This window comes from Macaca fascicularis, chromosome 2 (genome assembly GCF_037993035.2).
Source record: "Macaca fascicularis isolate 582-1 chromosome 2, T2T-MFA8v1.1".
NCBI lineage: Eukaryota > Metazoa > Chordata > Mammalia > Primates > Cercopithecidae > Macaca > Macaca fascicularis.
The window spans coordinates 32,659,803-32,675,415 of record NC_088376.1 but is presented as its reverse complement, the minus strand read 5'-3'; the positions used below and the strand labels follow the sequence as shown (position 1 = coordinate 32,675,415).

General features: G+C 37.4%; 1 protein-coding gene across 22 annotated transcripts in view; it reads right to left on the bottom strand.

Moving 5' to 3' along the window:
* ANKRD28 (ankyrin repeat domain 28) overlaps window positions 1-15,613 on the bottom strand; it is a 191,803-nt gene that overhangs the window by 11,118 nt on the left and 165,072 nt on the right. For all 22 annotated transcript variants that reach the window (XR_012430663.1, XR_010584705.2, XR_010584706.1 and 19 more), the window contains 6 exons: window positions 12,029-12,230; window positions 7,866-7,953; window positions 7,646-7,763; window positions 6,873-7,092; window positions 1,128-1,215; window positions 953-1,036 (listed from right to left, as the gene is read on the bottom strand). Coding sequence is in view for 19 of the 22 variants with exons in the window: in XM_045385170.2 (XP_045241105.1) it covers window positions 953-1,036; window positions 1,128-1,215; window positions 6,873-7,092; window positions 7,646-7,763; window positions 7,866-7,953; window positions 12,029-12,230 (800 nt within the window). In the remaining 3 variants the exon portion in view is untranslated. The remainder of the gene's footprint in view (window positions 1-952; window positions 1,037-1,127; window positions 1,216-6,872; window positions 7,093-7,645; window positions 7,764-7,865; window positions 7,954-12,028; window positions 12,231-15,613) is intronic.

The window sequence follows — 15,613 nt, the reverse complement described above, 5'->3', positions numbered from 1 at the left end:
TAAAGAAAAATGGAAACGTATGACTAAATTTGAATGTTATATATGCTGGAAAAATATTCTTTAATTTGTCACATGCAGTTTTTAAGGGTTTACATATTAGGCTATAAAAGCACTGCCTGTATACAAACAAATAGGCTCAATGGAGCTCACTAATTTCTCCCATAGAAATTTGTACTTTCAATAATATAGAAGGCCTTAATTAAACTAGAACTAGTATGAAGTAAAGATTAATTACAAAATTGCTAAAATAACATTACATCATTAAAGGAAATTTTGAAAGAAATAAATCCTGACCTGAATACCACCACTTCTTACAACTGCTGGACTTTCTTCTAGCCTTTATTCCTATTTAGAAAACTTTTAACTTTGTTAACAATTATCTTTGGGAAACAAACAACTTCTAAAGAAAGGGGAAAAATTTACATTTTAAAATAGTTTAAAGGAGGAAAATTTCCTAAAATCTATAAATAGAAAAACCGTTTATAATGTAAAAATAATTGAGATCTTATAACAATTTATACTTGCAAATAAAAAAATCAACTTTTAAATAATAATGGGTTTTCTGTAAATTCTCTCACACCAGGCCAGTAGTTAAAATTTATTTCTTATTGAAAATAAAACTTTTTTGGGGGCTAGGGCAGAGACAGGATCTCACTCTGTCATCCAGGCTGGAATGCAATAGTGCAATCACAGCTCACTGCTGCCTCAAACTCCTGGGCTCAAGTGATCCTCCTGCCTCAGCCTCCTGAATAGCTGGGATCACAGGCATGCATCATCATGTCTTTTTTTTTTTTTTTTTGGGTGGAGATGCAGGTCTTAGTATGTTGACCAGGCTGGTCTTAAACTCCTGGCTTCAAGTTATCCTCCCACCTCGGCCTCCCAGATTGTTAGGATTATAGGCATGAGCCACTGTGCCTGGCTAAAACTATTTAATACATAGTTGAATTCCTACCTTCCTTTTGAATCTGTGGCGTTCACAATGCTGGCACCTAATGTGTCAATTAACATCTCAGCAGCACCTTCGTTGTCATTTATCCTGTGTAAGGTAACATGGTGATCATTCTCACAGCAATGGTATATTTCTTAAAACACTCAAACCAAGTCTGATTCATTCTGGCTTTACTTACACAGCACAATGCAATGGACTAAAAGCATTTCCTTCCGTTTTCTGGAAAACTTCCTGTTCTAAAAGCAGTTCTACACATGTCTCGTGACCTAAATAGGTGTAAAGAACCAGATATTAAAATTCAAAGGAGATACTGGCAAAAATCAGATACACATAAATGTTTAAAGGAAAAATGTAAAAGTCTCTCCCCCATCCCATCTCCCAGTTCCCCTCTCTGGAATATAACCACTGGTAGCTGTTAAACCACCAGTAGTTCCAGAAAATTTCTAGGCATATACAACTGCATGCGCATACATACATACAGTTGGCTCTCTGTATCCATGGGTTCTGCATCCATCAATTCAACCAAACCCAAATTAAAAATACTTGGGGGGAAAAAAAAACAGAGCAGACTTTTTTTCTTGTCATATACCCTAAATATAGCATAGCAATTATTTACACACCATTTACATTACATTGGCTATTATAAGTAATCCAGAGATGACTTAAAGTATAGCAGAGAATGTGCACAGGTTATATGCAAATACTATCCCATTTTCTATAAGGGACTTGAGCACCTGTTGGTTTTGGTATTCATAAGGGGTCCTGGAAACCAATCCTCAACAGCAAATGAGAGATGACTGTGCTATTTATTTTTTTAATGGCAATGGGATGTTTAATTCCGCAACTTGCTTTTTACTTAGTATTAACTACACATATCCTTCCATAATAGCATATATAGAAGTATTATTATTATTTTAGACGGAGTCTCGCTCTTTCATCCAGTCTGGAGCGCAGGGGCGCGATCTCGGCTCACTGCAACCTCTGCCTCCCAGCTTCAAGTGATTCTCCTGTCACAGCCTCCTGAGTAGCTGGGACTACAGGCGCCCACCACCATGCCCAGCTAACGTTTTTCGTATTTTTAGTAGAGACGGGGTTTCACCATGTTGGTCAGGCTGATCTCGAACTCCTGACCTCAGGTGATCCACCCGCCTCCATCTCCCAAAGTGCCTGGATTACAGGCGTGAGCCACCGTGCCCGGCTAAAATCTTATTCTTTAGTGTTCTGAAGAGCTTCACAGTATCCAAGTGTATGATAAATTATTTAATCTAATTATGGATTTTAAAGTGATTGTTAGTTTAAAAAAATTCTTCATGATATTATCAACAATGCTGTAATGAAACATTCTGGCATTTTTAAATTTTACTAAAACAATTTTTTGAGACAGGGTCCTGCTCTGTTGCCCAAGTTGAAGTGCGGTGGCATGATCATGGCTCACTGCAGCCTCAACCTCCTGGGCTCAAGTGATCCTCCCACCTCAGCCTCCTGAGTGGCTAAGACAACAGGTGCAAGGCTACCACATCTGGCTAATTTTTTGATATTTTGTAGAGATGAAGTTTTGCCATGCTACTTAGGCTGGTCTTGAATCCCTGAGCTCAAGTGATTTGCCTGCCTCAGCCTCCTAAAATGCTGGGATTACAGGCATGAGCCACCATGCCCAACATTTTGTTTTTATTTTAGGAAGTATTTTTGTAGGACAATTTCCTACCAAAGTGATATTGCTGTGGTAAAGGACAAGTATCCAGTCCTTGGTATTCTTGGAGGATGGGGTCCAGGACTCCTCACTGACAGCAAAAATCCATAGTCCCTTATACAGTTCCCTTGTACAAAATGGTTTATTTGTGTATAACCTATGCACATCTTCTCATATACTTGAAGTCATCTCTAGATTACTTACAACTTAATTCCATGTAAATGCTATACAAATAGTTGTTATACTGTATTGTTTAGGGAATAATGACAAAAAAATCTGTACATGTTCAGCCTAACTATATTTCTGATCGACATTCAGCTGAATTCACGGATGGCGAACCCATGGATATGGAGGGCTGACTGTACTGATTATTGATCAATATCTGCTCCATAGTTTTTAACAGTAACTTGAAAAACAGAAAAATCCAAACTTCAAATTTTCTAACCCTAATTCCAGAGCCAGGGTTTTAATTTAATACCTTAATTGCTACAACTAAAATGTTGCTTACTTCATGAGTTATTTGGGATCTACTTTAGGAATAAATTAGATTCTTATGTGGCCTCTTTATATATTTTCATGGTTTAATATTTACCTACCAAAGTCTTGTTATATTTTCCTTTCTTTTTAAATTACTCAAACTTAATCAGCTTAAACTTTATCCTATAATTGTGGAAAAGTAATTTTCAGAAAAACCTGTAATTGTGTTCCATCTTTCGTCAGTTCTTTTCTCTAATCTAGTAGTTTTCAAGTGGATTTTGCCCATCAGGAGATATTGTGCATGGCAATGCCTACAGACAGTTTTGTTTATCACAACTGAAGGTGGGACAGTGCAACTGGCATTTAGTGGCTAAAAACCAATGATGCTGCTAAACATCTTGCAATGCACTGGAGAGTCCCTTGCAACAATCATCTGGCCCAAAACGTCACAGTGCTGAGGTTGAGAAACTGCTTTAATTCCATTGTGCTGAATGTTAACTCATTACTAAGATATAGCAATGGAAAGTTGTCCATTGTTGACTTAAGAGCCTCCCATTCTCCAGGTATATGGGTGCTGAAGGTGTGGCCTGGGGAAAACCCTGGGGTGATGCAAAAAAGATGTGAATAAAAACACAGATGAGAACCCAACTATTCTCTTAAATTAGCTATAAAGAGATGTACTACTCTTCTCACTAAAAAGAAAATACTTTTGGAAAATAGTTTTCATAAAAAAGATTACGTTAACATGTAATAGACATTATTTTTAAATAAATCAATAAGTATTTAAAATTTCCCAGTTCCAATTTCTAATACAGTCAGTATCAATCCATAGTTGCTGAGACCAAAGGGTTTGAGAACCACTCACTCTCTGAGTACAGACTGAGAAAAGGGAACAGTGGGTCCCCTTGGTCACCTCCAGAAATCATTACTGGGTGATATTAAGCAGACAATCTCATAACTTTCTATCACCATTTATGAAAGACAGATAGGATGGTAAACTGGGTCCTCCTGAGTTTCAGAGGCTATTCTGAGGATGTTCAGAGCTTCATAAAAATGAACACATTTTTTAAAGGAATAAATAAGTATTCTTAAGTTCTGTGACTGAATGACTATACAAACTGAAATTGTGAACTTTTAGTATCTACAGCTAGTTTTTTCTAAAACTTGGCCATCATTTCAATTTTGAGAGAAAGGTTGTTTTCTGTTCTGTTGGAGTGCTTCCAATTTTCTTTACAGCTGTACAATAATTACTAAAGTAAAACCATTTTACATATTCTACTTTCAGGATGCCAAATTATAAAATGGGATTTTGGCTATAAATATGGTATTAATTTTAGACTGTCTATATAGTCGCTTACTGCATATAGCCAACACACATTTAATTCCTTCCAGCTCAAATTCAGCATCACCACAATTTTGTTACAGGCTGAAAATCAGACACATTTGTTATGATCTTTAAATGGCAACCACGCATGCAGTTCTTGCAAAATTCTGTCTCTTGTACAAAACGTGCTTAGAGTCTAAATTTAGTAGTGATAGAGTAGGAACTCACTTTAGGGAAACTGTTATACATATAGATCTGATAAGAAACATTGTAATAGAAAGCAACTCTCCAAAGGACAGTTACAGCCATACATTTACAACTAAATGCTCTTCCTGAGGAAAAATACCTCACTGTGATTTTTCCAATGGTTCATCTTCAGGGATATATTTTTTAAAAAACCAAGAAATAAGTCTTTGCTTCTAAACAGTTTTATCTCACTGACTTTTTTACAGAAACACAACTCACATTTGTATATATTTTCCCACTATATTAGTTATTTTGGGTTTTCCTTATACTTGTAAAATGTCAAGTCACATTACAGAAACAAATCAAGTATCAATGCAAAATACTTCTTTGTACTAGTATGAGTACTAGTCTCTGGCCACTTCACTACACTCATTTCTACCTGCCTTAGCAAGTAGAAATGGGAAAAAGAGAAGTTAAACCCCAAAGGTTTTATAGTTTCAAAACTGTTTTGTTCAAGGATTTAAGGTAGTAAAAAACAAAGAGACTAAACTAAGCTTGTTGAATGAGCAATATATTTAACTATTCAAGTTTTTATGATACTATCAGTACTCAGCTGAAGGATAACCAACAGTAATCATAGGACAAACCTCAAGAACCCAACATGTTCTCACAGCAAAAGAATGCAACTCCCAACTATGGCATAAGGACTAATATGAAAATCAAAATATTGTATCTCAGAAATACTTGTGAAAACATTTAATGAAGTTATAATTTTACAAGATTCAGCTTTTTCCTCTTTTGCTTTAACTTGATAACTTTGTCAAAACAGCTCCCAGTGAAAGAACTATGGAACAGCGTATTACAGAAAGATAGCAAATCTCAACTTCCTGGTAAGGCAGTCTGATTTTACAACAGACATTATACTTATTTATTTTAGTAAGTGGATATTTATATAAAGAGGCAATTTATATTTTCTCTTCACTTTGAGGGAAGGTTATCAGAATTGTGAACTACAGCTTTGTAGATCTGCTGTCATAATTAACATTAATCTTGAAGCTACATTGAAATTGAAAACAAAATTTAAAAACCTCTAATTTCTCTGCTAAAGCCTGAAGCTTGAACTTTGACAACACTGATGCTTGCACTATATATAATGTACCTGAGTTTTCTAAGATGATCAAATCTATTGCCCTGCACAAGGAAAAAATATCTCAACATACTTCATTACATAAATTATTTTAATTAGTGGCATTTCATAAGCCAAACTGCATTTTTAACATCTATACCTTCAAAGTAGCTTTATGCTTCCCTAAGTGACCTTTTGTGAGTCTACCTATAAATGCAATGACTATGACTGTGAGCCTGTAGGAGGCCAAAGAAAATCTTTTCTAACCATGTAGCAGAGTTTCTAATTCTCAGACCTGCTAGGGATTTATTCCTTTAAAACACTGAGCATGGATATTAGTGGTAATATATGAATGTTATCTTGCAGTGTGCTCAGAAAACATACATAGATTTCAGTTTAGAATGTGATACATTTCACTGTTTCTCCTACTTTTGGTCATTTTTCCCCTAATACGATTTTATTTAGAAAGTAAAAGAACATGGCTAGGTGCGATGGCTCATGCCTGTAATCCTAGCACTTGGGGAGTCCGATGTGGGAGGATTGCTTAAGCCCAGTTGTTTGAGACCAGCCTGGGCAACATAGTGGGACTCTAAAAAGAAAAAAAGTAAAAGAACACAATCAAAATACAAGCACACTATATAAAAGCAATGGAAACATTGTAAAAACCTCCTAAAAATGTTAAATATTTGTTGAAATAAAGATCTAAGAAAAACTTCAGGCTACATGGTGGCTCATGCCTGTAATCCCAACACTTTGGGAGGCTGAGGTGAGAGGATTACTTGAGGCCAGGAGTTCAGAACCAGCCTGGGCAACACAGCAAGACCCTACCAAAACGGAAAAAAAAAAAAAAAAAAGAAAAAAAACCTCAAAAATACTTCATGGCTTATCTCAGAACATCTTTGACAACTAGTGTCTTGGCTTTAGCATGACAAAGGACAGGAGTGAGCCTACACGGTAATTATTATTAGTAAGTGAGCCTACATAGATTATTCCCAAGGTTTTTGCTAATTTTAAACTTAAAATTTGCCTTATAAATATGTCATTTTCATTAATATCTGAATATATTATACTTATCTCTGTTCAGCACAGAATGATATGCATTTGTGTTTGTATACTTAACCATTGTAGCAAGCCCAGTGAAGTGCCGTATATCCATGATTGTCTGCTATGGCTGGATTTGCATCCATAGATGCTGCTGACTGCAAAAGGGCTCCGAGAACACCAATGTGTCCACAGGCAGCAGACAGGTGTATAGGCGTCCGGCCCCTGCTATCCCGAAGTAAGCACTTAGCACCATGTTGAAGTAATGCATCTACACATTCTTCATGGCCTGTAACTGCCTGAAAGAAAATAATTTACAGGTAGTCAAACATATTATGCTAAACATTACATGCCAATTTCAGCTAATTAAAAACTTTAAAGACCATACTCCAATATCCTTCCATTAATTAAAGCCACTTACCATTTTAGGAGTAATTCTGTATTTTTATTGGAAGTGGTTTAAAAATTCAGTTAAAGCAACAACTCTGTTAAAATGCAAATAGTATGAAAACAGGAAGAGAGAAACTTGGTATTCAGTGAAAATAACGATATTTCAAAGATGAAAAAAGATTAAGGTGTATAAGAAAATAAGTGAGATAATGGAAAGTCAAATTGACATTAATTCTACTCAAAGTTTTAGAGTTTTAAAATTTTGTTCTAATATTGTTCTCTAGATTAAATTGTACTTTGTAATTGTTCAAAATTAGCATTTAAAAACTAAGATACTGAAAGAAATGGTAAAGACTATTTGACGAACATTTAATGAAGAGAAAATAAACATAACCTAGTTCAGTTCTAGGTAATATGAAGTTATAAAGGCTTTTTGAAAGGAAAGAGCATATTTCTGCTTACCCCTCTATGCAACGCTGTCCTTCCCCACTTATCTTTGGCATCTACATTTGCTCCTTTGTTCAGCAGTGAGTAAACACAGTCTGTGTGCCCGTTGAGAACAGATAGCATCAGAGGCGTCCTGAGCAACAACAGGAATAGGTTCAGTGCTATCACTTAAGACTGTACTCTGGTTTTCGAAATACGCCCTTCTGCGATGCAACAATTATTTATCGAAACTTACTGTCCATTTCCATCTTGAATATCTACTGCATTCTGTGGCTCTGCATTTCCTATTAATAGCCGTAAGCATTCTGAATGACCATTTGTTGCTGTAAAGTGAAATTTAAACATTTCAGTAATTACATACAATGATAAAATAGAAAATGTCCATCTTAGAGCACATCTTCCAGAATTTAATTTTGGGATAGTTTCACTGAATTTAATATGCAAGAATGAAAACTATAGGTACAAAGAAGGTTTCTATGGCCTTTGATTGTTAAAGCTGAACAAACATGAATTCCTCACTGTAAAACATGACAGGCAGACTGCCCACCCAGCACCCATCCCCTATCATCTGCCTTTAAAAGAATGCTCATTTTATTTAGCTGTCTGGCAGTGTGGTCAGGAAGAGTGCCCTGCCTCCAGCAAAGGGATGATACCATGATACCAGCAAAGGGATGATACCAAGTTAATCACAACCCCATTCTCCTCTGACAGCGATCAGTTTTAAGGTGAGCAGCACAGGGACCAGGTCTGACTACTGAGATGCTGATAAGTCTAGAGGCTGCTGGGAAACACTTTTATCTCTGATAATGAAAAGCCCCCATTCCTTTCTGATTTTAGATGCAATCCTTAAAAGTAGCAGCAATGATTCCTGCAACATGAATGCAAATGTAAGAGAATAACAGAATTTAATCCAGAGCTCTGACAACCAATCCTGGAACTGAATCTGTCTTTGGATATTGCCTTTTTTTTTTTTTTTTTTTTTTGAGACAGAATCTCGCTCTGTCGCCCAGGCTGGAGTGCAGTGGTGCGATCTTGGCTCACTGCAACCTCTGCCTCCTGAGTTCAAGCAATTGTCTGCCTCAGCCTCCTGAGTAGCTGGGATTACAGGTGCCCGCCACCACACCTGGCGAATTTTTTTGTATTTTTAGGAAAGATGACGTTTCACCATCTTGGCCAGGCTGGTCTTGAACTCCTGACCTCATGATCCACTCGCCTCGGCCTCCCAATGTGCTGGAATTACAGGTGTGAGCCACCATGCCCAGCTTGCCTTTGGACATTGTATGTGAGAGACTAAACCCCTTAAGCTATTTTCAGTAGGGTACTCTGTTATTTCCGGCTGAAATAATTTCAAATGATATATATATAGTACAAGAAAAATTATACATCTAAAGAATGCATGTGTTAAGTCCAAATGCATAAAATGGGCAAGGGTACAACAAGTAGAAGTAGTCCAAAGAAAAGAGCTTTTGAAGTAAGTTAAATCCTCTGCAAAATTCAGGTCCTGTTCATATATATAAAGTCTGAAGTTTAAATAAATACATTAGAAAAATGTATCATGCATATGATACAGAAAAGAACATCTATCGCTATTTCTTCTAATTAAAAGATGACAAAACTAGCAAAAACAAGTTAGGTGCCGAATATTCTACAGTACGCTCCGACAGTTATATTAAATACTAATAGTTATTAAACTTGTGGCTTAAACCACCTCTCCCACCCTAGTCCAATTTGTATGCTGCACTCTGCCAGCAGCTCTCACAGCTTAGCAACAAAAAACAGTGTCATAACACCTGGGGATGTTCAAGAAGATCTTGTTTGGCCCATCATTTTTCAAATCAGTTCTTTCACACCCAGTGCACAGTAGCTATTGATGAATGTTTGTGTCATCTAAATTCAATACCCAAACACCAAGCACAGCATCACTGTGGGAAAGAACTGGTAAACCTCCAGAAAAAAACCCTCAGTGTTCTTTTCATGGCTTATAGACGCTCTCTAAAGATCTCCAAATTTGAAAGGCATCTACAGATACAAGGCTTGCATTTATTGAATAGGTAGGCACTAACAGTAACCTGTGGTTCTTTTTGTGGGTAGGATTTATGCTGAACTGTATGGCATTGGTTAACTACTTCTAAGGGACTGGCTAATGTCTCAGTTCAGTATTTACCTATTAAGAGTGCAACCACTCCATGCAAGCTTTCAATTAGTTCTGCATATGATCTGCAATTATGATATAATTTTTCTAGTGGTAGATTAATATTTTAAAAATGTACTTATTTTTCACAGATCTCATCCAGTGTACCAAATTTATTTTTATTTTATATATTTTTTATTATACTTTAAGTTCTAGGGTACATGTGCACAATATGCAGGTTTGTTACATATGTATACATGTGCCATGTTGGTGTGCTGCACCCATTAACTCGTCATTTACATTAGGTATATCTCCTAATGCTATCCCTCCCCCTACCCCCTCCCCACAATAGGACCCGGTGTGTGATGCTCCCCTTCCTGCGTCCAAGTGATCTCATTGTTCAGTTCCCCCCATGAGTGAGAACACGCGGTATTTGGTTTTCTGTTCTTGTGATAGTTTGCTGAGAATGATGGTTTCCAGCTGCATCCATGTCCCTACAAAGGACGCGAACTCATCCTTTTTTATGGCTGCATAGTATTCCATGGTGTATATGTGCCAAATTTTCTTTATTTTATATTTTAGGAACAGGGTTTCATCATGTTGCCTACAGTGCAATCAAACTGAGCTCAAGTGACCCTCTTGCCTCAGCCTCCCAAGTTAGGTGGGGAATACAGGCATGCGCCACCAAGTTTTGCAAACTGATATATAACTTCACTCTTTTTCAGAATAAGATAACAGCAAGTAATGCATTTTAACCTCTTGTTCAAACCATATAGTAGTGTATATACATTTATTAGCGGTTCTAATCTATTATTAAAATATTTTTCTCAGCCCCACTTGAACATCTGATAGCTTTGAAAGGCGGCTCTGGGAGCAACAGTGGGTGTTATCAACCATCTTCTAAAATGTAAGCTTCCCAAAGGACTAGAAAAAAAAATTCAAATGCATTCTTAAGGATCACGCTATAAAAATAGAGAGTTGTGAATCTGCATCTGCCAGTGATACACAGTGGGTAACAAGTCATTTCACTGACTTGGTTATAGACTTTCATATTTTAACCTATCTGCTACATCATAATATCACAATATGGAATAGTTCTTGCATAAAGTAATTGCTCTGTAAAGCCTGTCTGCATAAATGTTTAATGCAGTACACTGGTAAAGTCAGTCAAAATGTGTATCACTTGTTAAATGAAAGATTATACCAATCCAAAATAACTTCTACCAGAAAGAAATACTGCATTGTTTTGTTGATAAAGTGTTTCAGAAGTTAGATTATTACATAAACCCAACTTCCAAGGCAGAAAATTTTTTAAGTGATGATAATCTTGTTGTTGATATTCCCTGAGAATACAATCATTTTATCACTTAAAGTCAAAATTTCCCCAGACAGTTGTAGTTCCTGGTAATCTCCTTGGGTCTGAAAACTTTTGAAGAGCCAAGTTGACATTTTTCAGCTCTTCACGCCACTGGATTTTAGAGGGAGAAGTCCAGGCTACAGCACAGCCTTCAAAACAACACAGGGGCATCTCTGATCCTGCCCTACCTAAGCTTTGGCGGTAGTGGGGCTTCTGTCTGGAGAAATGCCCTCAAAGGGTAACCAGTAGGTGTGACATAGAATTGGCCAATGTTAGCATCTGCAGCCATCATCAAAAGATGAATCCACTGCCACTGCCCCGTGAGGGGCCCCTAAAATTGCAGAAGGTATCAGCAAGGAGGCTGCCCAGGTTGTTTTCCAAGAGAGGCCACAGGAGGAAGGGAGCTACTTGGGGGCACTTAAATCTTTTGTGCAGAGGAGCTTCTTTTCATGAGAGCAAGGGAGTTTTAATGACTTCTTAAACACTTGTGTGGGACAGGCTTGAGCATGAAGGAGGTTTTAAGCCAGGCACAAAGTTAGTTTCAAATACTAGTTAATAAATCTATTTTTATTTCCTTTTTTCACAGAAGCTGGTAATCTAGGACCTACATGTAAACAACTTTATATGAATATTTTTTGTACTTGGTTTACTTGGATTGGTATAATACATTATATTTAAGTTCCTTGAATACTGTGGATACTCCTAATGTTTATGAATGACTGAGGCTTTGTAAATTAAGGGACATTTGTGTGAATAAAGTTATTTGGTGGGGTCAAAGAATCCATATGATTTGGGGGAAAAAAAAAAGGTCAAAAATTTTAAAGACAATTAACCAGAAATATTATATACCAGAAATTGAAAGAGATTAGACAGGAAGTAATAAATAAATCAAGCATAATATCCGGCATACCTGCTGCATGTATAGGTGTCCTCTTCAAAATGTAATCTTTTACTAAGATTGAGGCTCCCTGATTAATGAGTACATCCACACATTCAACATGGCCCTTAAATGCTGCAAGATCTAGCGGTGTTCTTCCACTACTATTTCTGACATCAAGATCTAACAAAGACTGTACCAACACTTCCAGTGCTTGATGGTGACCATGGTAGGCCTAGAAATAAATAAAAATGTAAATTTTAAAAATATATATTTAGACTGACTTCCTAAATACTTTAAAAAATGTAAATAAGCAAACTTGTCTTCATATTATCATCCTATTTAAGATAATCCAAACTTCTACAGTGAGAATTCAGGAAGTTAACTACAGATTTTTCTAATATTCAACATAGTAGGTTGGCTACTGTGGTAGGGAATAGGCATTCTAAAAATAATAAAAGTTTAAATGACAGGTGATCTTTTCATAAGAGTATACAATGCTTGGCTCATGGCAGACATTCAATGGATGTGTGACAGGGATTTATTCAAACCTTGATTTCAAGTCTGATTCCAAAAAGCCTGTTTTTGTTTTGTTTTGAGGCAAGGTCTTGCTCTGTTGCCGCAGCTGGAGTGCAGTGGTGTGATCATAGCTCACTGCAGCCTTGACCTTCTGGGCTTAAGTGATCCTCCCACCTCAGTCTCCTGAGTAGCAGGGACCAGAGGTACACGTTACCACGCCCAGCTAATTTTTCTTTTAATTTTTGTAGTGATGAGGGTCTTGCTATGCTATCCAGGCTGGTCTCAAAATTCCTGGCCTCAAGTGATCCTCTTACCTTGGTCTCTCAAAGTGCTAGGATTACAGGCAAGAGCCACTGTGCCCAGCCAAGTCTGTGTTCTTAATCACAGTTCAGTGCTCCACGTCAACTCCAAAGACAGCTAGCAACTTGAGTTGAGTCAGTGCTTGAATATTCTGATTTCTTAAATTAAACTGACTATACCTACCCCATAATGTGCCATAGCTAAAAAAAGTAGTAATTCTTTTAGCAAAGAAATATGTAACTGAGCCCTGCTTGAATATCACCACATACCAGGCACTGTCCTAGCTGTACAAGAGTAAGACTGAAGATTTGTCAGACTGAAGTTGCCTTATTTTTGTTTTTGAGACGGAGTCTCGCTCTGTCACCAGGCTGGAGTGCAGTGGCATGATCTCAGCTCACTGTAACCTCTGCCTTCCTGGGTTCAAGCGATTCTCCTGTCTCAGCCTCCCAAGTAGCTGGGATTACAGGCGCACACCACCGCGCCCCAGCTAATTTTTGTATTTTTAGTAGAGACAGGGTTTCATCATGTTGGCCAGGATGGTCTCGATCTCTTGACCTTGTGATCCATCCACCTCAACCTCCCAAAGTGCTGGGATTACAGGCGTGAGACACTGCACCTGGCCCGAAGTTGCCTTCTTCATACAGTCTAATAAAAGGGCTTTCCAGAAAAGTCATTTCAAAATCCAACATGGCAACTGAACATATATTATTTACACTGGACTAAATGCTGAGCAGGACATAAAGAAATAAGTAAACTTCAAAGGACTACAATGCCATTTCTTGTAGAAAATGTCAGAAAGTAGCAGCAAGAGATAACGTCGCTCTGGGCCTTACTGATCTCTTTATAATGAATCTGTGTAGAAACTTGATTACTTAAGCTTGACTATCTCAAAGATTAAAGTGACTATAGGTAGCAGAATTCTGTTTTAGGATATCTAACTTTGTTCCTCAATACCAGGTCAATGAAAATCATGCCACTGAAAGAATGAACTCTGAGGAACCATACGTTATATAGAAGACAGTATACAAAGAAGAGGTTAGCCAGTTGCGGTAGCTAACACCTATAATCCCAGGACTTTGGGGAGGCTGAGGTGGAGGGATCATTTGAACAGGAGTTTGGGACCAGCCTGAGCAACAGAGTGAGATCTCATCTCTGCCAAAAAAAAAAAAAAAATAATAATAATAATAATAATCAGCTGGGCCTGGTGGCATGTGGTCGTAGCTACGCAGGAGGCTGAGGTGGAAGGATCACTTGAGTTTGGGAGGTACAGGCTGCAGTGAGCTGGGAATGTACCACTGCACCCCAGCCTGTGTGACAGAATGAGATTATGTCTCTAAATAAATAAAAATAATAATAAATGAAGTTGGGCATGGTCACTCACACCTATAATCTCAGCACTCTGGCAGGCCAACACAGGAGGATTACTTGAGGCCAGGAGTTTGAGACTAGCCTGGGCAACAGTGAGACCTTATCTCTACAAAAAAATAAAGAATTAGCCAGGAATGGTGGTGTGCGCTTATAGTCCTAGCTACTCAGAAGGCTGAGGGAGGGAGGCTCACTTGAGCTCAGGAGTTCAAGACTGCAGTGAGCCGTGATTGTGCCACTACACTCCAGCCTGGATGACAGAGTGAGACACTGTCTGAAAAACAATAGAATAAATAAAAAATAAAAATGAAAAGACAAGAGAATGAATAGGAGCCATGATGATTTGCCACAGAGCCTCCCCCCATGATATCCTCGTATGGGACTGAGAGAAGCAGCCCAAATGTCCAGTATGAGCAAAATTAGGAATCAAGACCAGTTTCCCTGAGCCTCAGATCAGTATGTTTTTACTGTACCAAGTTGTCCTGAATGGGAGAGTTTCGAATAAGAAATTAAAGTAACTTCTCAAAACCTCCTAGAGATAGATATGAAAAGGAAAAGTGGTGGTATAATCATATTTCATTGCATCTAATTACTAAATTATTTCAATTTTTAGCTTAAAAACACTATTTAGTATACCCATGTCATAGCAGCGCTTATTCATAATAGCTAAGAGATGGAAGCAACCTAGCATCTATTGTCAGATGAACAGATAAAGAAAAATGTGCCATATACATAATAGATTATTATTCAGCTTAAAAATGAAGGAAATTCAGCCACATGCTACAACATGGATAAACTCTGCTAGATGAAATAAGCCAGTCACATAACACAAAAAAATACTGTTATGATTCCACTTAAATGAGGTATTTAGATTAGTCAAATTCATAGGAACAGAAGGTAGGCTGGTATTACCAGGGACTGGGGAAAAGAGAAATAGGGAGATGTTTAATGGGTACAGAGTTTTAGTTTTAATCTTTACAAGATAAATTGATTCTGGAGATTGGTTATATAGTAATGTAAATATACTTAACACTGCTGAACTGTACACTTAGAAATGGTTAAGAAGGTACGTCTTACGTTATGTTTTCTTTTTTCTTCCATTACTACCATCTACACATACAAAATCTCTGACAAAAAAATAGTAATCGTGAGAGGGAGAGAGAGAGAGAGAGAAAGACCAACCCACTGATCAATGTATAGCACATTGTTAATTTGCAAGCACAAAAAGAGAAACTTGCCAAATTGAAGGGTGGTGAGAATACAAATGAGAAATTTCTAAGGAAACAACATCATTAAACTGGTAACTAAGTCCTAAAGACTGCAGAGCTTTTGGGAGTCTTTAACATGCTACTTGTTGAACCTCCGCAAGGGGGAAATAGTCTGGGACCTAGAAAGTGCTCAAGAAATGACAGTGAAATTATTATAATGAGAATG